Source organism: Struthio camelus, chromosome 4, assembly GCF_040807025.1.
Source record: "Struthio camelus isolate bStrCam1 chromosome 4, bStrCam1.hap1, whole genome shotgun sequence".
Taxonomy (NCBI): Eukaryota; Metazoa; Chordata; class Aves; order Struthioniformes; family Struthionidae; genus Struthio; species Struthio camelus.
In genome coordinates, this window is record NC_090945.1 from 9,762,766 (window position 1) to 9,782,398 (window position 19,633).

A 19,633-nucleotide genomic window follows, 5' to 3' on the forward strand; every position below is an offset into this window, starting at 1 on the left:
CATGAGGAGACTCCGGGTGCTCCGAGGTGAGGGGCCGGGGCCGGGGCCGGGGGGGAGCCCAGGCGCGAGCCCCCGCAGCATTTCTGTGTCTGTCTCGTAGTGGGAGCTGAGAGGGGACCAGCGGGCGGGGGTGGTCTCACCAGGGCCAAGCAGAGGGGAAGAGTCGCTGCCGTCGCCCTGTCGGCTGCCCTGCCGCGAGCGCAGCCTGGGCCGCCGCGTTAGCGGGGAGCGGAGGGGTTTCTCTCCCGGCGGGGGAGGCGTTTTCCCCGGGCTGGGGTGGACGGCTGAGGCCAGCAGAGCTGACGCTCGTCCTCTGGTCTCGCCTTTCAGGTCTCTTCACTTGCGGCGGTTGCTGGTCCCGACCTCGCGTGGCCGAGGATGGGGGCAGGGCGGCAGAGTCCGTCCCTGCAGCCGTCCCCACCTCTGCTGACCTCGTGACTTCTCTGTGCAACCGCCTGCAAGACGAGGAGGTGAGGCGGGGGCGTCGCGCTGGGCTGCGCGTGGGTTCGCAGGCGCCCGGCAGGGCCCCTGGTTTCCCAAGGGGGCCGCTGCCCTCCCGCGAACGGCGCGTGCTGCAAACGCTGCTGCTGGCGGGCCCCGTGTCCGCAGCTGTGGGGCTCCCTGGCGGTCAGGGACAGCAGGGCCGACCTGTTCCCTTCTGGGCTGTGTCCCCAGGGCGACAGGGCGGAGACTTACCGAGAGCTGGAGAGAGTCTTGCAGGCCGAGGATGGCCGCTTGCAGAGCGCTGTCCTGGGCAGAGCGATCGCGGCGGCTTCGAGGGACATGAGAGCGGCGCAGGTGAGCTGCTCCTCTCTGAAGGCAGCCAGCGGCGCCTGGCTGGAGCCGGGCTCTGTAAACCGCAGGAGGGCTCTGCCGACACGTCTCGAGCGCTGAGGCCTGTCAGAGGTTGCCAGCCGCCCTGGGGCAGCTCCTTCCCTGCGGATCTGCCTCCGCGAGAGCTGCAGAGGGAGCGGGGAGCGGGAGCAGCTCCCTGAGCCAGCAGCGCCTGCGCCCAGGGCTGGTGGCGGAGCTGGGGCGTGCAGGGCCACGATTTGTGCACCAGCAAGTGTTTCCCGGAGGGAGAGGCCTTGGGGGCTCGTGGCTGCAGTGGATTTGGGGGGCGATACCGGGAGCTGCGCAGGGAGGTGGCCGAGGCAGGAACCGAGGGCTGGAGGCAGGCGGTGGCCGCCGGCGCGCTCAGCCTGTCCGGCTGCCTCGGCCTTTCTCCTGCTGAGGGGGGATTCGTTGCTCTCGCCAGGGTGTGACGGAGGACGTGCGGACGGCCGCCAGCGACGTCCTGGTGGCTCTGGCCCGCTCCCACTTCGACAGCGTCATGTATGAGCTGCAGTGCCACCTGAGGGCCCTGGGAGAGATCTCTGAGGACTTTGTGTTTGTCACCTTGGGCAAGCTGGCCAGCAGCTACGGTAGGGCCCCTCGGCCTCCGGCTCGGGGCTACGGTCTGCGGATCCTCCCCGTCCCCCAAATGCTCCGTGCTGAACCGGAGCGCTACGGACGGGACGGGCGGGAGAGGCAACGTGGCGGGCTCTGCCCCCGCCGCCCTCGCAGGCCCCCGAAGGGCTGCCCCGCTCCCCGCTTCGGGGCAGGCCCCAGCACCCTGGTGCCCTGTCGAGTCCCTCCCCGTGCTGAGGCCTGCCCCGGCCCCTCGGGCAGCTTGGTGCCCCGCTGGCCCTCCAGCGCGTCCCCGGGGGCCCGGCAGCCCGCGGGCTCGCCCTGCCGCGCTGCCCCGGGGTTTCCCCCGCGCGCTGCCCCAGCTTCCTCTGATGACAGCCGCTCTCTGTGCCCCTGCCCCTGCCCTCTGTGCAGCCCTGCGGTGCGTCCCCTTCGTGGGAATGACGCTCTTCGCCGTGCTCACGATGCTGAGCCAGGTGGGGAGCAGCCGGACCCTGCGCGCTGTCTGTGGCGGTGAGTGTCGGCCCCGCGGGGAGGGGAAGGGCCGGAGCAGCCCTCGGCGCCCGGGGCTGTTGCTGGGCCACGGCAGGGCCGAGCCTGCGGCGAGGTCAGGCCTCTGCCGTCCCCACCAGCATCAACGGGGTGAAGCAGCGCCTGAAGCCCAGGAGGTTTCTGTGGGCGGGAGGTGGGGGCGCTCAGCGCAACGGTGCAGAGGCCCTCCTGGGCCCTTGCCGCTGCCCCTGCTGCTGCGCTTTCCTCCTGGTGCGACCTCCCGTCGTTGGAGCTCTGCCCAGGCTCACTCGCGCCTTCTCCCTGCAGGGCAGGCTGGTTTTGTGGGGTTCAAAGAGAGCGGGCGAGTATTGGGGAAGGTTTGGGCAGGGAGGCAGTGAGAAGTGCAGGGGGGACCAAGGCTGTGAGGAGGAGGAACGGGAGTGATGGGGAGGAGGCGAGCAAGAATGCAGCGTTTCAGTCCCGGCATGTCAAAGCGTTGCACGGCTTGTCCTTGGAGCCAGACCCGGTCTCCTCCAGTCTCCTCCGCGCGGCAGACTCTGACGTGATCCTTCTGCCTTGTCTCGCTGCAGTCCTGGAGCAGTGGTCGAAGGCCGTAAACACCTACCTGCGCGACTGGGAGAAATGCCCCTTCCCGCGCATGGGGCAGGCCCAGTTCTGCAGCAGTGTTCACCCGCTCTTCTGCCACGTGGTGGGGAGCTGGCTGGGCTGCGAGGAGGAGGAGGTGAGAACAGCTGCTGTGGCAGCCCCGCGGCGGCAGCAGCGACATCGGGGTCCGTCTGTCTGTCAGCATGAGGGCCGTGTGGGAGGAGAGGTGCCCGGGGAGGGAGCAGGGTGTCTGATGCAGCACCCAAAGCCGGGCCCTGCCGATGCTGGTGGCAGGCGACAGGCAGCGTGCGGGACTGCATCTTCAGCCGCTGCCCGCGCCCAGGAGCACGGGGCCGGGGGCCGCCCTGCTGGGACCCAGCCGAATCCGGGGGCCTTTGGGCAGGGCCGGGGGGGCCCGGGGCTGGGGACGTGCCCTCTGCTGTGGAGCAAGCCCTCGTCCTCCAGGGGAAGCAGGGAAACGCCTGTCTGTGGGGAGGGCAGACCGTGTCGGGGCGGAAGGACCTTCAGCCCTGATGAAGAGCGTCTCACTGCCCTCCGTGCAGGTCAAGCAGGCGGTCCTGGGGGCGATGGCTGCCATGATGGGCCTCCTCCTGCACGAGGAGGAGCACCGGGAGCAGGTGTGGGCGCAGCTCCCCTGGCTCCTGGGCCAGTATCAGCAGGTCCAGGACACTTTCCGGGTGACCAAGGTGAGGTGTCACAGTGGGGCTCGGTATGGCCATGGGGTCTGTGCACGTGCTGCAAGGTGTTGTGGGGCTGTGGGGTGCCTGGAGGAGCCGGGGCCCCTTGAGAAAAAATGGAGAGGGCAGGGGAGGCTTGAGGCCTCCTGGGCTTCTCGGGCAGCACCAGAGCAGCGCAGGTGGGGCCGAGAGGGAGCTGAGCGTCCTCGGGGCCCGATCTCCTTGGGAAGGGAGGCCTCGAGCCCCATGCCTGGGGCGCCATGCAGGCCAGGGGCTCTGCTGTAACACCCGTCCGGCTGCTGTCCAGCCGCGTCTGGCGGGGAGGGGAGGTCTGAGGGGTGTGAACGTCGTCCAAGGGGTCTGCGCAGAGGAGAAGCCCTCTAAGGCTGCTGCTGGGAGGGAAGGACACACGAGAAGTCCCGTGCAGGAGGGTTTGGGTTTTTCTCCTGGGGGCTGGAGTTGAGGAGTTCATCACAAAGAGGCTGGGTTTCCTTTCTTAAGACGTTGCTTTAGGTGACAGCCCCGCTCTTCCTCCCCCGTTCCCTTGCAGGGTCTGAGTTATTTTCTTGAGACTTTGGGGGAAGTGAAGATCCTCATCCCCAAGGACAAGCTTCAGGCCATCGGCACCGCTGTGCACAGCCAGGTAAGGGCAGCGTGACCTTGTGCCGCTTGCACAGGGTGCAGCAGACCTGATTCGCGTGGCCAGGAAGGTCCTGCTGGATGGCCGGGCAGGGCATCCTGCCCGGGGGACCTACCTGAAGGCCGGGTCCATGCAGATAGTTGGGAGTCGCCTCCCGTTCCGGTGTCTGGAGGCTGTTGTAGAGCTGGTTGTGGCTGCTGTGCGCAGGCTCAGGGGAGAGCCCAGCTCACCAGCAGTTTCCCTCCCAGCCCCGTCGCAGCTCTCTGGAGCCCAGAGACCCCGGGCGCAGCTCAGCCCTGGGCCCCTGGGCAGCCCGGCCGCCCCAGACCTCTGGATGTGCCCAGCGCCTCGGTGGGGTGGGCTGGGCTTTGGCTGTGGGGCGCGTCCCGGGGCTAGGCCTGCCTTGGGAGTGAGGGAGGGGGAAAGCGAAAGGTTGGGGAAAGGGTTCATCTCCTCGAAGTTCGGCATCCCGAGTTGGCCACCAAAGCCCCGGCACTTCCCTCTGGGCTCCCTCTGGAGCTCCGGAGCGAAGCAAGGGTGATCCACTGCATGAGGCGAGGAGCTGCGGTCGCGGGGCGAAACGTCCCTCGGGGACAGCATCTCTCTCTCCAGGGAGTCTGCGGCCGGCCCGGGGCGACTCGCTCCGACTCAGGCAGCCGCTTTGCAGCTGTCCAAAGCTCCCGGGGAGCCGAGAGCGGAGGGAGCAGTTTCTTTTCCGTCCGCTCAGTCCTGATGCTCTTTTCTCTGAAACGCACCTTGTTCCCACAGCTCAGTGATGAAAGCAAGCAGCACAGCGGGGACCACCGGTCGGAGCTGACCTACTGCGTCCTGCTGCTGGGTGAGGGGAGGAGACTCCGCGTGACACCGCTGTGCCCTTGCCGCTCTCTCCCAAACCTCTGAAATGGGGGGAAGACACGGGCAGCTTATGCAGAGCACGAATTTTCCCTGGCAGCCCGAGTTTGCCCTGAGGACACGGTGGCTTTTCTGCGCTCGCAGCTGGGCAGCGGGAGCGAGGCCGCTCGCGTGGTGTCCTTGGAGCTGCTCAGAGCCCTGGTGCGCTCTGCAGGTCAGTGCTGCGAGGCGCAGTGAGGCCGGCCAGGGGTTTGGGCTGCCGGGCTGGGGGCAGACATGGCTGCAAGTGATGCACAAACACCCAAAACGAGCTGCAATGCTCTTGTCCCCAGCCGAGGTGCTACGCAGCTGCGGGGACAGGGATCTGACAGGGCAGCTGTAAACGGTGACACACCAGTGACGGCGCCCGACGCTGGGTGACGGGGCAGGGGCACGAGCTACGTGTCCCCATGGCGTTTCTGCAGGGCTCCGTGTTGTTATAGCAGTCTGTCGCGTCACACAGTTGTGTCTGTAAAGGGAGTCACTCGGGGACTCTGCTGCTTCCTCGGCCGTCACAGTCTCGTGCCCGGTTTTCTGTGCCGCTCGGGTGTGAAAGAGCTGGGAGCTTTGCCAGCTCCCTGCTGAACCGAGGGCTCTGCCTCAGCGCCCGCCTCTCCCTGTCTTTTCCAGCAGCGGAGGGAGGACAGCGCCTGCCCCTGCTTGTGCAGGCGGTGCGGTCTGTGCTGAGAGACCCCAGCAGGAAGGTGAGCTGGTTGGCGAGGGGCGGCACCGCGGTGGGTGGGCGGCAGAGAAAGCTTTCCCCCGGGGCAGAGCCTGGCCAGCCCCAGCGGGTCGGGGTCAAGCCTAGACGAGCGTTTCCCTGTGGAAATTTCCCCGCAGGGCAGTGACCGTGGGAGCAGAGGGGTCTCCTGCGCCCGTGTAGTCTCCCCATGGGGCAGATGGGCTGGGTGGGTGCGAAGGTGTCTGCCCCTCGGCTTTCGAGCTTGGGGGGAGGGGGGGATATCTTATCTTATCGGGGGATAACTGCGATCTCCTCCCTGGCAGGTGGCGAGGGCAGTTCTGCGCTTCACCAAGGAGCTGCTCAGCTGCAGCGTCCAGAGCTGCTCGGCCTGGGATCTGGTGGCCCACGTCTTCGCCACGTTCAGCCAGGCCTCCGGCAGACTGGTGAGGGCAGAGCGTGACGCTTCGGCTTCGCTCTGTGCCGGGGTGTCCTGGGAGCCCCTGCGGGCGCCCTGGAAATGGGGAACCCCCCTCAGCAGGGCTGCAGTCAGCGGTGCAGAGGGCTGAGCGGCGTCCCCATCGCCGTTCCTGGGGGGGATCTCGGAGGGTGCCGGGGGAGCGCTTTGGCCTCCCACCAGCGCGTAGCAAATCCCACTGCGGCGCTGACTGTTCGCCCCGAGAGATGAGCGGTGCTCACCGACTCTGTGGCTGGAGCCCGTCCCGGCGAGGGGATCCTTGTTCGCAGCTTTGCTCTCGGGCTGCCGCTGGCCCCGACTAAGGACGCTGGCGAGCGCCCCGACGGGCAGCGGGTCTCCCTGGTCGCAGCCTGTCTAGTCCTTCCTTGGCCGGGGACCTGGCCCCTCCTCTGGGCCTCTGTGCTCTCTCCTGCCTCGGGAGACGGGTGCTCCCAGGGGACATCACAGCAGCGCTGGGTGGTTCCCGCTTCACCTCCCGTCTCAGGGACAGGGAGTGACGCTGGCGTTGTCCAAACCGTGTCTTGCAGGCGCAGGGAAACCTTTCTCGGGCAGAAGCACAGGAAGCAACAGACCTTCAAGCCCTGTGCTTGGACATCCTGGGCTCTGTGGACGTCTCCGTCAGGGGGATGACCAAAGTAAGTCGTCCTGCGCCCTGCTGCTGCCTCCCTGCCCCGCTCTCCCCCAACTGCTCCCCAAACAGGCCCCTACGCGCACAGGGCGAGCGGAAACGCAGCCCGTCGTTTCCCCCTCAGAGCTAAAACGAGCTCTTGAGCTGGCGGTGGGGCGGGAACCCCAAAGTGCTGAATTGCCTCGTTCTCGTCTGCAGCTCTTGTGGCCGCGGCTCCTGCAGTACGTGGTGCCAGCCCAGTACACGGGCACGCTGGTGCCCCTGTCCCAGTGCCTCCGAGAGCTGGCCGAGCGCCGGCAGAGAGCAGGGGACGAGGAGGGAGAGGAGGAGGCCGATGTCGTGGCCTCCCGGGAGCGAGGTAGGAAGCCGAAACCGTCGCCGTGTGCTCTGCTGGGCCGTGCGGGGGCCGGGGATGCCCTGCCAGACGCAGGCGGGAGGCGGGAGCGAGGACGGGCAGAGCCGTGCCCCTCTGGCCGGGGCGAGGGAGCTCTGTGCCGCGTTTCCTCGTGCCCGGCAGAGACGCCTCGCTCGACTGCTGGCAGCTTTCTGCTTGCGGCCCGGGAGCGTATCCCAGCCGCGCTGGAGCTGCCTGCACCTCCGTCTGCTCAGCCCTGGGGAAGCCCCGGCACAGGGCTGCGGCAGCGCAGCCGGTCAGCAGCCCGTGGGCCGCGCGGGGGCTGCCCGAGCCGAGAGGGGCCGGGTATGGCGGTCGCGCCGCTCTCACCGGCCTTTCTTCCTCCTCGCAGCCAAGCTGCCGACGCCGCAGGCCCTACTGGCTCGCCTGCTGGTGAGTAGGGGCCCGGGGAAAGGGCTTTCGTAGCCTCGAGGCGATGGGAGAGGTCGGGGCAGAGCCGCTTCACAGGCCGGGGCCGGGGCCGGCAGCCTCCGGGGAGGAAGAGGCGTGCGAGAGCGAGTCGGAGCCACCCCTGCCCCGCGGGGACCCTGCTGCTGGGCGTGGAGAAGCCAACGCCGGCGGCTCCCGGCCGGGGCGGAGCGACCGCCCTCCCTCCGGGGAGAAGCCGCGGCTCTGGCGGCCGCCCCGAGCCCAGGTCTCGCCTGCCCTCTCCCAGGTGCTGGCGGCGGCTCCTCACGCCGGCGGCGGCTGCGGCGTCGCTGCCCTGCGGCTGCTGCAGGCCCTGCCGGGAGCGATCCACGGCGCCGTGGGGATGGTGTGGGCCGTGAAGATCCCCTTCCTGCTGCAGTACCTGGAAGGTAAAGTGCCGTCGGGGAGGAAGGGGCTGGGGAGGCCGAAGGGGAGGCAGGAAAAGGCAGCGTCCAGGCGTGAGGGAGGGGAATCGGCCCTGGGTTTCTCAGCGCTTGCTCTGCGGCCGCTCGTCTGCCAGGGAGCGCGCGCTGACGCCGAGGGCAGTAACGCCCAGGAGCGGTGCGTGCGGGGGCCGGGGCCTTTCTTGCCCGTCAGGGCCACGAGCAGGTTGTGCAGCCCCCCGGCGTCCTTGCTGGGTGGGTGTTTGGGAGGGCCGGGCTCGGCGCTCCTGGGGGTGGGGGAGACGTGTCGGGGCGAGAACGCGTGAGTGTGGTCCGTGCCCTCGTGTGACGGCCTGGTTTGCCCTGGGAGCCGCAGTGGAGCGAGGGGGATTGGGCCCGGCGGGTCTGTGAGTGACCCCGGCCCCCGGCCCTAGGGTCCGCCGGGCGTCTGGGGCCTGGCAAAGAGTTTGGCGCCGGGGCTTGAGCCTCCCGGCTCGGGCCCCTTCTGGCGTGGGAGCCGGGGGGTGTTGCAGTGCCAAGGAGACCCCTGGGCTCCTCTGGTGCTAAGTGACGCTGAGCGTGTCTTGCTCTGGCTTTGTAGGGAAAAGCGAGAGCTGCCTGGACTCTGCCGAGTGGGAGCGCCTTCTGCTTAAGGTGGAGCGCTGCTGCGAGGGCAGCAAATGACGCTGGGAAAGAGGGGGAAGGTGTGGGTGGGAACTTCCCCAGGAGCAGAGGGAGCCTAAGGAGGAGAATGCCAGTTTAGTTTAGAAAAGAGGAAACGCCCACAAGACGCCCTGAAAACGCCCAGAGGATTTTGTTTTGCAAAGGGCTCTGGGTCACAGAGGGTCGTTTCCTGTTCTGCCGTGTCACATCGTTCGGCTTTGTGAGCGGCTCTGCGGGACGCGGGCCGTGACCGGCATAGCCAGGGAGCTGCCACGTGCAGGCTAGCGCCAGGCGTGCCTTGAAGTCCCTCAAGAAGAATGATCTCCCAGCGCCCAGAGAAATAGAAAATCCTCCGTATGAAACAGGGAAGGGAAAAGAGGACGAGATGTTTTGGGCTGTCTCTTGTGGAAAGCCGCCGCCCCTGGGCAGAAAGGCAGGATTCACTGAACCCGAGCGATGGCTGCGGGATACGTGTGCGCCACCGGGCCGGTCGCTGGGGCTCCCTGCGCGGAGGGAGGGAGAGAGCAGGAGCAGCGGGCGCCTGGCGAGCAGCCCTCGCCCAGGGGCCGGGGAGGGTTTGCCTCAGCTTGTGCTTCCCCTAGTTCCTGAGGACGTCGCTGGAGACGATCGAGAGCCAGGCCTGGACCATGGGCCTGAGCTTCGAGCTGAGCCAGCAGAAGGGCAGCTACCCCCGGCTGTCCCGGGAGCAGGTGGGTCCCTGCCGAGGCCTCGTTTCTGCTCCCGTTCCCCGCGGGCGCTGGCGCGAGAGCCCGGGACGCTCCCCGGGCTGCGCCTGCAGATATTGCCCTCTGCAGGCGGGCCGGGCTCCCTGGCTCCCGTCCCTTCGCCACGCAGGCTTTTGTCTCGGCGCCGGCGGGCAGCGGGGCTGGGCTGAACGGCTGGGCGCCGCGGCCGGCTCCTCATGCCTGGCGCGGGCTGGGGCGTCGCGGCCCCGCTCCGTCCCGCCAGGTTGTGCGTGACCTCGTCTGGGGTGGCCTCTTCTCTTCCAGGCCTTCCTGTACAAGGCTATCGGGGTGTCCCTGGCAGTGTGTCCGCACGTCCCCTACGTCCGCGCGGAAGTGAAGAAACATCTACTGAGAACAAATTACTTGGAGGCGTCTGAGAGAGAGGTGGGTTTCCTCTTCTCCCCTTGCTTTCCGCCGAGCCCCTCCGTGTTCCCAGGGGAGCGGTGATCTCTCCCAGCAGAGCGCTCCAGGCTCTTCCGATTTCCGTGTCGCTGCTCTTTCCGTGGGATGATATGGCAGGTGTCGCTCGGAGCTTGCTGTGGCTGAGTGTCCCTTTCTCTTGTGTTGCAGGGGATGATTTGCGTTGTAGGCGGCTCTGCCGAGAGCCACTTCCACCTTGCCTTGGACTTGGTGCAGGAGTTTGGCTCTTCCATGGAAGAAAGACCAGTGTCGGGGGTTTTCAAGCGCCTGAAGGTAGAGGATCGCGGGTGTCTTGGCTTCTTTTTCCTCTGCCTTTTTTTCACTTGTAAAGCAGTAGCAGCCCAGTGGCGGCTGCTGCATGGAAAGCGGGGCAGCTCCTTCGTTGGGAGGCAGCGGGAGCTGGGGTCCACGGAGGTGCTGGGCTGACGTCTCGTGGCTTCTCCCACGGCCCAGGAATACCACCAGGGGAAGAGAGCGGGGACACACATGGCGCTCATGCTGGCCTACAGCCGGATCGCGCTCTGCGCCCCGCGGGAGCAGCTCCTGGCCCGCGTGGAGAGTGACATCGTGAGGGGCATCCTGCAGCACTACCGCGCCAGCTGCCAGGTGGGTGCGCGGGTGCAGGGCCGGCCACGCCGAGGCGCTGCCTGCCCCAGCCCGGCTCCGAGCTGGAGCTCGCCACGATGGGCCGTCTCGTAGCAAAGAGCCCCGAGGAGGGGTCTGCGCTGAAGGCCGAGTCCCAAACGCAGCCCGTGTCCCTCTGCGTATCCCTGTGTCCGCGTGGCTGCGTGCGCTGCGACCGTTCGTTGCCTCTCACCATGTCCCCCTTCGCCTTGCAGGTGCTGGGCTTCACCATCTCCACCAAGGTAAGTGCTGCCCGATGGGGCCTTGCTTCCTGCCCTGGCCGCGCACCTTTCCCATCGCTGGCGTGCCGGGCTCGCTCTCCCGCTCACCGGGCCAGGGTCCGGGGTCTCCTTGCAGTCGGTTGCCGGGAAAGCTTGTGCCTTCCCGGGGGGAGCTTCCTCCAAGGAGGGGAGAGGAGGTTTCCTTCCTCCGACCCGCGCGCCGAGCCCATGTGCCTGCGGCTCCTGGAAGATGCAGTGGTCGTGCGCTGTGCTTTGGGGCTGGCCGCCCCGCCGTGTTCCCCTGCCAGCCTTTGGCCCGGTGAGGCGTTGCTCATCGGTGCCGCTGTGTTTCTCTCTCCTGGGCCGCAGGACGTGCAGCTGAAGCTGACCCTGGTCCGGAGCGTCGCCGAGGTCAGCCGCGCCATGCAGGGGGCGGGGGGCTCGCACCGCGTGGAGCTCTCCTCCAAACGGGAGCTGCTGGGCATCCTGCTGGTGAGTGCCGGGGCCGGGACTGTCCCGCCGGGGAGTTTGGGGCTGAGCCCCGAGGCCGGTTGCCCCGAGGCGTGATGCTCTCCCTTGGCTGTGCGCGGCCCCTTGAGCGCCCTGAGGCTCGGGGCCTGTGGGTGCTGGTGCCCGGTGGCTGTCGCTGGGGAGAGCAGTGGGTCTGTCCCCGGTGGGGCGGCTGGCCGGCCCCGGTGCCGCTGTGGGAGCCGTGCGGGTGCCCAGGGCGTGCGCCGGGGCAGGGCGAGCAGAAGAGCCTGTTCCCGGCGGGAGGGCTCTGGGTCGCTGCCCGCTGCCCACGGTGCGCGTGTCTCTGTGACCTGCAGGGCTTGGTGAAGGAGGAGCCCCGGGATTGCCTGGCGTCCCCGCTGCGCCAGGAGGCGTTTCTGGCCCTGGGGCACTTGAGGTAGGCTCTTCCCGCCAGGGCTGGGGGGGGCTGTGGTTTGACCCGCTCTGGGGAGGGGTAGGAAGCCTCTTTCCTGTCTTCCTTTTTCTCTGCCAGCAAACTGAAGCCGTCGCTGAGCTGGGAGGAAAACCGCGACCTCCTGGATCAGTGTTTGCAGAGCGCGATGCCCCTGCCTGCCCCGGAGCAGGCGGAAGAGGAAGGGGCGGCAGCGGCGGACGCTCTGCGCGTGCAGGTACCTTTTGGCCCTTCTCTCCCGGCCTCTCCGGGGGATCCCCCAGCAGCAGGCGCTGCGCGCTGCCCCCTCCGGCTGCACTGGGCGTCTCCGTGTGCGGCCCAACGCCCGTCCTTCTCTCCCGCTCTCAGCAGACCATGGGGGCTCTCGGCGAGCTGGTGACAGCCCTGCTGGAGGAAGACCTCACCTCCGGCTGGTGCGCAGAGATGCTGCACGTGAGTATCCGGGGGGCGTCGGGGGAGGCGTCCCCGGCGTCGGGTGGAGGGTGCGCGGGGAGAGCTGGGCTGTGCAGTCGGCAGGGTCAGCGCGTCTGCGCTGGTGCCCCCCGCGAGCGGCTGACGGGGTGGCAAGGGGCCGGCGCCCCCGGCTGCCGAGTCCCAGCTCCTCGGCGGGACTCTGCGCGGGAGGGAGACGCTTGGGGTGGCGGCGGGCAGGCCGGGGAGGCCCGTTGGGAGACAGGTCTGCTCTTGCCCAGGTGCTGGAGTACTGGCTCACCTCGGCCAAGGAGTGGGAGCGCGAGAGGGCCCTGCAGGCCTGCGCCCAGCTGCTGGGCGCTTACGAGGAGCGATTCGAGCGCACGGTGAGAAGGGACCCCCGTGCGCCGTGTCCCCCCTCCCCACGGGCTGCGGCCCCGGCAGGGAGCTCTGCCCTGGGCCAGGTGCTGGCTTTCGGGTCTCCTGGGCTGTGGGGCTGCCCCGCTGGCTGCCCCGCTGCCCTGCCCCGGCTCGGACGCCAGCACAGCCAGGAGAGGGAGATCGGCCATCGGGGCCGCCCGCGACCTTCTCGTCGGCCTTCTGTTTCCCCAGGGAGAAAAGTCTTTCGAGCTCTTTGGCTCCATGGTGGGACTGCTGGCGCCTTTCGTCTGTGACTCGCCGGCCGCGTCCCGCCAGCGGGCAGGGGCCTGCCTGGGCCACCTGCTCCGCATCCGAGGTGAGGGCAGCCCCCGGCCAGGCTCGGCCAGCCGGGCCCCTGTGCCCCCGGGGGCCCGACGATCGCGCGGGGCCGGGCTCCGTTCCTCCTTCGTCCCGGCCCGCGGGCCAGAGGTGGGGTCTGCGTCGCCATCACGGCCCTTTTCTCCTGGTGCTCGCTGCAGGCAAGACTCTGGACTCGGGGGCCGAGGAGGACGAGGTGCAGCCCTTGTGCCAGCGGCTGAGCGCCCCAGACGCCGAGGCTCAGCTCCAGGCTTCCTCCAGACTGGCGAAGGTACCTGGCCCCGACAGCGCGGGGGGAGCCGGTGCCTGGGCTCCCGGGCAGCTGCCTGCTTCCCGGCCGGGGCCCCGCTCCGTTTTGGGAGAGCTGTGGCACTGGGCGCCGGGGGTTAGCGAGCAGCAAGCGGCTGTCGAGCATGTCCGTCCTTCAGGCGCGCTGGGGAAGGAGGAGAGGCCACGGGGGGTGTGTGCGGGTGTGTGGGGGGGTGTGTGCACGCGTGTGGGACCGTCACACACCGCACGGAAGCACACATACCCACCCGTCTGTGGGAAAAGAGGTGCTGGAGGGAAGCCGGGAAGCTGCTCTGCCTTCTCTTTCTGGTCTCCTGCCCGTTCTCCCTTTGCTGGGTTTAACACGTACTTGTTTGGGCGTCCCGTGTATCGAGCCGTGGGTTTGCGGGGGGTCGGCGTGCGCAGCGCCTGCGCGGGCTCTCAGCAGCTCTGGCATCCTGAGGGCCTGGCCCCGGGGGCGGGCAGGGTGCAGGCTTTGCGTGTGAGCAAGCAGCGCCCGGGGAGACACTTCCAGGCCTCTGGGCCGCACAGCGCTCAGCCAGCCCTGCCTGCCCGGCTGCCCTGGGAGGCGGTCGCACCCGCCAGGCCTAGCGAACTGGCCCGCCGCCCCCCAGCGCCCGAGTCTCCTCTCCTTTCTGAAGAGCCGGAGCAGACGTGTGACGTGGTCTCTCCTGTTTCTGATTTCTCCCCAGATCATCTGCAAATACATCCCCGAAGCGCAGGCTACGGATTTCATTTCTGCCGCCCTGGACGGGATGCTGTCGGTCAGGTCCGCGTGCGCTCAGGCAGCTGGCGAGTGGCTGGTCACCTTCCTGGAGAAATGCGGGGGGCAGCTCTCCACGAAGGTGAGAGAGACACCTTTTCCCTGGGGCTTTGGCCTTCCCGCCTCGGCCGTTGCCCTGCCCCTTGTGCCCTCAGCCCTCCCTGCCCCGGGCCCGAAGGGGGACGGCACCCATCTGCCTCCAGAAGAAGGGGGGTTGCGGCAAACTGTTGGCATCCCGGGCCCTGCCCCGGGAGGAACAGGACGTTGACGCTGGGGGTTTCTTCCTCCTGACTCCTGGTGCTGCCTCGGGTTTCTTACACACTCGCTAGCACAGTCCCCTTCCTTGCTCGTTGTTCCTTGGTGCCCAGCTCCACGCACTGCCCGCGTTTTGCTCTGTGCATGGTGCCTTTTCTGATGTTGGGTGGCTGTTGTGGGTCCTCGTCGTTCTGCCTGAGCCTGGCTGTGCCAGCCCCGGGGCGGCGTTGCTCTCGGGAGCAGTCATGGCCCCTTTGTTGGTGATTTGTGCCTGTGGCCCTGGGGCCTGCTCCCATCCGGTGCCTGCACGGTCACAGCCTCTGCTGCCCTCCTCCGCTCGGGCTCTGCTGCGCTCGGGTTTGGGTCTGGGGCCACAGGCAGGTCCCTCAGCCCAGGGCAGCTCCTTGGTGTCGCCCTCGGTCGGCAGCAGAGATGTGTTCCCGTGGCGGTCCAGCGTCCCCCTGCCGCTGGCCAGAGCCTTCGGGCTTTAGGGCTGGATCTTGAGAAACGGTCGGGGAGCAGGAATTGCTCATCGGCCAAGTGGTGGTGCCGGGCTGTGCGGGAGGACGAGGAAAGGATGGGCAGGACGGCTCTTTTGGTCTTCGTTCAGGTGCCGGAAATCCTGAGCATCATTTACATCCGGATGCCGACCATGCAGCAGGACACCCTCCGACGCGTCCTCTTGGAGGCGGTGTCCGTGCTGGCCCTCTACCACCCCGGGGCCGTCATCGACAGCCTGCTGCAGAAGCAGCTGCCCATGGACAGGTACGCGCAGTGCCCCGGCCCCGCGGGCAGGCAGGACCCACCGCCGACGGGGCGAGCAGGAGCCAGCGGAGAAGCCGGTCCTGCTGCTCCGGGGGGAGAAAGCCTGAGCGTGGCAAGAGCCGACGGCCAGAGCCCGGCCCGCGCCAGCCCCTTGGAGGCCAGGAGAGCGTTTGGCCGCCGCCGAGGTGGCATCGCAGGTCGCAGAGCCCGTGGGCTCACGGGGGAACTTGTGCTGCCTTGCAGCGGCACCGTGGAGCTGTGGCGGGTCCTGGGGAGGAAGTTCTTTGTGCAGCAGCTCCTGAGGGCTTTAATGGAAAAACTGGAGCGCTCGGGAAACGACCAGCCCAGGAGCAGCTCTGCGGAGGCTGAGGCAGACGACGGTCAGGCTGCGCTGGAGCCGCTCAAGGTGCGTGCGCTGGCAGACGCGTTTCTGCAGCTTCGCATCGGACGTCCTAACAACCCTTCAGGCTGAGGGAGTTTTGTGCACGTCGCGACCCCCCCGAGCCCCCGGGGTGCCGTGCTGGGCCCTTCGCAGCGCTGGCAGCGGGGGCAGCCGAGACCGTTTGCTGCTGCCAGCCTGCGGGGCTGCTGCAGAAAGCCGAACTGCGGACAGCAAAGGTCCCCGAGGCGGGAGGGGAGGGTGGGAAAAGGCCTTGTTTTCACAGGCCGTTGCTGGTTGAATTTCTCTGCAGATCACACGTGCCATCGGCGAGGTGGTGTCGACGCAGCAGACCCCGGAGGCTGTGCAGCGCTTGCTGCCGGAGCTGCTGCCGGTGCTGCTGAAGCAGATCAGCGCCACGCTGGGGAAGGAGATGCCCTTTTCCCAAGTCAGCACCCGGGGAAAGCTGTTCCTCAAGGGACACACGAGCGATGACAATCCTTGCAGGTAGGAGCCAGCGGGACAGACGCAGGGGCTGGGCTTTGGTCCCCGTAACCGGGCCACGTTCGCTCACGGCCCCGAGGCAGCGCTTTGGCCTGCCCCGTCTCCTACGCGGCCGGTACCGCCGAGGGCTCGGGCCTTGCCTGCCGCGTCTCCTGCCTGCGGGGTGTCGTGCCTTTCCCTCTGCCCTGCTGCCCCTTGGAGAAGGGACGGGAACGAGCGGGATAAAACCCGGCGTGGCGCCGGCCAGGCCAGGCTGCCCGCGAAAGGGAGGTGGCCGTGGCCTGCCTTTGGGGCCGGGTGACCGGGGCAGCCCGGGGCCCTGGGAACGGGGCCTCTGGCGCGAAGTCTAGAGCCTGGGGGTTTCTAGTGCGATCGGTGAGTTCGGGGTGCCAGGAAGGATGAAAAGGCCAGTTTTCTCACAGCTGGGCAGACGCCAGGGTGGTGAGATGTCATTTTGGGGCGCGTTGCGTCTCCCCGGGGGAGGCTGAGCTCGAGGGAAGGATCGCCTCGCAGGCGGCGGCGTCTCCTTAGCTCTGCCCAAGGAGCCTGTTGCGGTGATGCAGGACTCGCTGCTCTTCCCCCCAGGCTTTCCCTGGAGACCCTGGAGGTGGTGCTGCGCACGAGCCTCGAGGAGAAGTGGCTGCGGCTGCTCCGGAAGCAGGGAGCCTGGGCCGCCCTGGAAGACCCGCGGGCTCACCACGACGGCGTCTGTCTCCTGACCGGGTGAGGGCCCGCGGAGGCGCCTCGCTGCCCTGGGGGGGCTGGTGGGACCCTTCCCCTGGCCTGGCCGTCTCCGAGTTGCCGAGCGGAGCCTGCGGGGGAGCGGGTGAATTTTGGGGCTTGAGGCCGGGTGCCTGCCTGCGTAACCGCGTGCCGCCTGCCTGTGCTCTGCGCGCAGCGTGCTGCTCCGCGCCGGGACCGTCTCGCTGCCCGTCGTGCTGGTCCTGACGCAGTGGCTGGAGGCCCCGTCGTCCAACCTGCGCGTCATGGCGGCGGCTTTCTTTGCGGAGGTGAGAGAGGAGGAGGGAGAGGCAGGTTTAGGAGGGGTTTTCTCATGACGCTGCTCTTTGGGGAGGTGCCGGCAGCAAGTGTCGCAGTCGAGGCGGGAGCGGATCCCCCCGTAGGAGGCCTCCCGGGAGCTGCCCTTCCCCGGCCCCTGCGGCGTCGCTCCCCCGCGCCGCGGCCAGGGATGTTCTTGGCCCTGCAAACCGCTCGCTCCGGGTCCCCGTCGCTGCTGCCGGGGCAGAGGACGGACGGGCGGGCGTTCTGTCAGCGACCCCTTTCCAGGGCGTCCCCGACCCCAGCCGGGACGGGCTGCCAGGTTGCCTGGAGCTCCGCAGCTCTGCTGAGCGGCCCCGGGACCCAATGAGAAATCCTCTCCGGAGGCCGACCGCCCCAACGTGGGCGCCCTGGGGCCCGGGGCAGCGCTGCCCTCGGCCTGGGCCGGGCGCAAAGGGAGGCGGCCGCGGGCCGGGGGCGTCAGGCCGGGCTCGTGGGGCTTCCTCGCGCGGCGCCCCGGGCGGGCGCTGTGGCCGGGCCTGGTCCACCTCCGTCCCCGGCTGCTGACGGCCGGGTCGCTGTGCTGCAGCTGATGAAGGACCCAGCGGCCCAGGCCAGGAGGTGCCTTCAGCCCGTCCTGGGGGCCTTGGTGGAGAAAGCGCGGGACCCGAGCAGCACGGTGCGGCAGATGGCAGCGCGCGGGCTGGGCAACGCGGTCAGCGGCGCGCCGGAGAAGGTGAGAGGGGCTTTGCCCCGCAGGAAACGCGGCCCCTGGCCGGAGAGGTGCAGGCGGAGAGCGGCGGAGGGGTTGGCGAGGAGCCTGGGCAGAGCAGCAGAGGCAACCGGGGGCCTTTCCCCCGGGCGCGCTGCGTCCTCGGGCGTCAGCCGGGCTGCAGAGGGGGCGGAGGTGCCGCCGGGAGCCTCGGGCTGCCCCCTGCTCGGGGCCGATGCCGGAAGCTTGGGCCCCGGGGCAACGGGAGAGGCGGGCGGTCGGAGGCAGGACAGCGAGAGGCTGGTGCGCGCGTTACAGCTGCGGAAGCGCAAGGGAGCCGTCCTGGCGGCGCTGCGGAGGGGCCTGGAGGACGCCTCGGCGGAGGTGGTGGCCGAGAGCCTGCTGGCGCTGGCGAAGGTGGTCGACGAGCTCCGGGGGAAGGCCGTGGGCTCCGCCTTCAAGGACATCGCCAGGGCCACGAGGGCGTTCTTTGATGCTGTAAGCGAGCGGCGTCGCCTGGCGCCCGCTCGAAGGGTCCCTGGCGGGCTGGGCGCGGGGCGGCGCGGGCCGGGGCAGCTCCGCAGCGGGAGGGTTCGGGCAAGACACCGATGTCTGGGCGAGACGGAGGCGGCGCTGTTTGTGGCCCCCCTCCCCTCCCCCGGGGGTCCTTTCTGAGGGCGTTGCGCTCGACGGGCAGCGCTCGGGGGTTACAGAGCAGTCGTCCGAGGGGTCCCCGCCGCCCGCCTGACGGCCGGGGGCGCTGGGTTGCAGGAGCAGGCGTCGCTGCGCTCGGCGGCCTTCACCCTGTACGGGGTGCTGGCCGCCGCGGCCACGAGGCGGTGGAGGCCCTTCTTCGCCCGGGAGCTGGGGAGCACGTGGGCCAGCCTGGTGCTCCACCTGCGCGACCCGGACGCGGGAGCCGCCACGGTGAGAGCCCGGGAGCTGGCGCGCGAAGCAGCCGGCAAAGCCGCGCGGCGCCGCGCGGACGTTTCCGCCCTCCCCGCCGGCAGCGGTGCCGCGCGCAGGGGGCCGCGGAGGGGGCCGGGGCAGGCTCCCTGCTGCCGGCCCCGCGTCCGGGGCGGCCGCGACAGGGCTGGGCTCTCTCTGCCAGGCGTGCCAGGGCGCCCTGCGGCTGTGCGCGCCGCTCCTGGAGCTGAGGAGGGTGCGGCAGGGCATCGCCGTCGGCACCAGGCTGAGCGCGGCCGAGCTGCAGGACGCCGTCTGCAGCCTGCTGGTGAGGAGCTGCGCGCCCCGGGGGCCGCGGGGGCCGCGGGCAGGGACGGAGGGAGGGCGGGAGGGAGGGGGCGGGCGATGCACCCGCCCGCGGTGCCCGGGCCCTGGGCGCCGCGGGGGCGTTTTCGGGCGGGCAGAGGAGGACACGCGTGTGCCCGCGTCCCCCAGGCCCAGGAGAGCCGCGAGCACCAACAGAGGCTGTACGTCGCCGCCAGGCGCTGCTTCCTGGAGGGCTGCGCGGAGCTGCGGGCCGCGGCCCTCGACGTGGCCGGTGAGCCGGGGCGGCGCGGGGCGCGGGGTGCGGGCCGGAGGGGCGGGAGGTGCGCCGGGGCGGCGGCGCCCACGGGGCCGTGGGGTGGCAGGTGCTGGTGCCCGGGGGGCGCCTCGAGGGCCGCGGCCCCCCGGGCAGCCGGGGCCGGCGCCTCCCCGCCGCGCGCTCCGGGCCGGGGCGGCGGGCAGCGCGTGACGCCGCGCGGTGCCCCGTGCCGCAGGCGTCCTCGTGGAGCACGCGGGCACCGAGTGGCTGCCGGGGCCGGAGGCGACGCTGCTGGCCGCAGGTAGGCGACGGGCCGGGGGCCGGGGGGCTGCGGGCGGCCCCGCCGGCAGCAGGGGCGCTGACGCCGGTGCCGTTGCAGCTCTGCGGGCGCTGCGGGGCGACGGGGACGCGCGGGTGCAGCAGGCGGCCGCTCGGCTCCTCCGCGACAGCGGCCTCGAGGGAGCGGCGGGCGCCGCCGAGCCGCAATAAAGCCGGGCCGAGCCGGGCCGGGCCGGGCTGCTGTGTGCGCCGGGGGCGGGGCCTGGGGCGGGGCGGGGCGTCTGCGGGGCGGGGCCTGGGGCGGGGCGTCGGTGTGGGCGGGGCTGCGGCCCCTTGGCGGCGCCTGCGCGGCCCCCGCGGCCCCCGGAGCCGCGGGAAGCGGCGGCGGCGCTCGGTGTCCGGGGCTCCCGGCCGGGCCGGGGCCGGTGCCGCGGGGCCCAGGTAAGCGGGGCGGGGAGGGACCGGGACCGGCCGGGGCGGGAGGCGGCCGGTGCCCGGAGCCGGGAGCCGCGGGGCGAGGAGGAGCCGCAAAGCCCGAGGGGCCGGAGCCCGGTGCCGCCCGGCCGGGGCTGCCGGCGGGGAGGGTCCCCCAGCCGCGCTGCCCGGCGCGGCCCGAGCCCGGGGCCGGCAGGGGAGGGGAGGGGAGGGGAGGGGGCTGCCGGGGCGCGGGGCGCCGCAGGGGGGTCCGGGGCGGCCGGGGCTCGGGCGCGGGGCCGAGTCCTGCCCG

The 19,633-nt window shown here is 70.2% G+C and overlaps 1 protein-coding gene across 1 annotated transcript; it reads left to right on the plus strand.

The window, feature by feature from the left end:
* The first annotated feature begins 457 nt into the window (after positions 1-457).
* Positions 458-19,133, plus strand: LOC104152744 (maestro heat-like repeat-containing protein family member 2B). Its single transcript, XM_068941335.1, has 41 exons — positions 458-470; positions 676-798; positions 1,259-1,424; positions 1,825-1,923; positions 2,493-2,644; positions 3,072-3,215; positions 3,757-3,849; positions 4,615-4,684; positions 4,799-4,912; positions 5,368-5,441; positions 5,743-5,862; positions 6,422-6,529; positions 6,721-6,880; positions 7,269-7,309; positions 7,593-7,734; positions 8,330-8,382; positions 8,994-9,101; positions 9,402-9,521; positions 9,708-9,830; positions 10,011-10,163; positions 10,397-10,423; positions 10,772-10,894; positions 11,230-11,309; positions 11,406-11,541; positions 11,673-11,756; positions 12,017-12,121; positions 12,348-12,471; positions 12,635-12,744; positions 13,454-13,606; positions 14,390-14,544; positions 14,788-14,950; positions 15,237-15,430; positions 16,013-16,150; positions 16,326-16,437; positions 17,016-17,162; positions 17,457-17,636; positions 17,910-18,065; positions 18,250-18,372; positions 18,540-18,642; positions 18,863-18,928; positions 19,007-19,133. Exons 2-41 carry the CDS (start codon positions 784-786, stop codon positions 19,114-19,116), a joined length of 4,644 nt encoding a protein of 1,547 aa, XP_068797436.1. The 5' UTR covers positions 458-470; positions 676-783; the 3' UTR covers positions 19,117-19,133.
* The last annotated feature ends 500 nt before the right edge of the window (positions 19,134-19,633 follow it).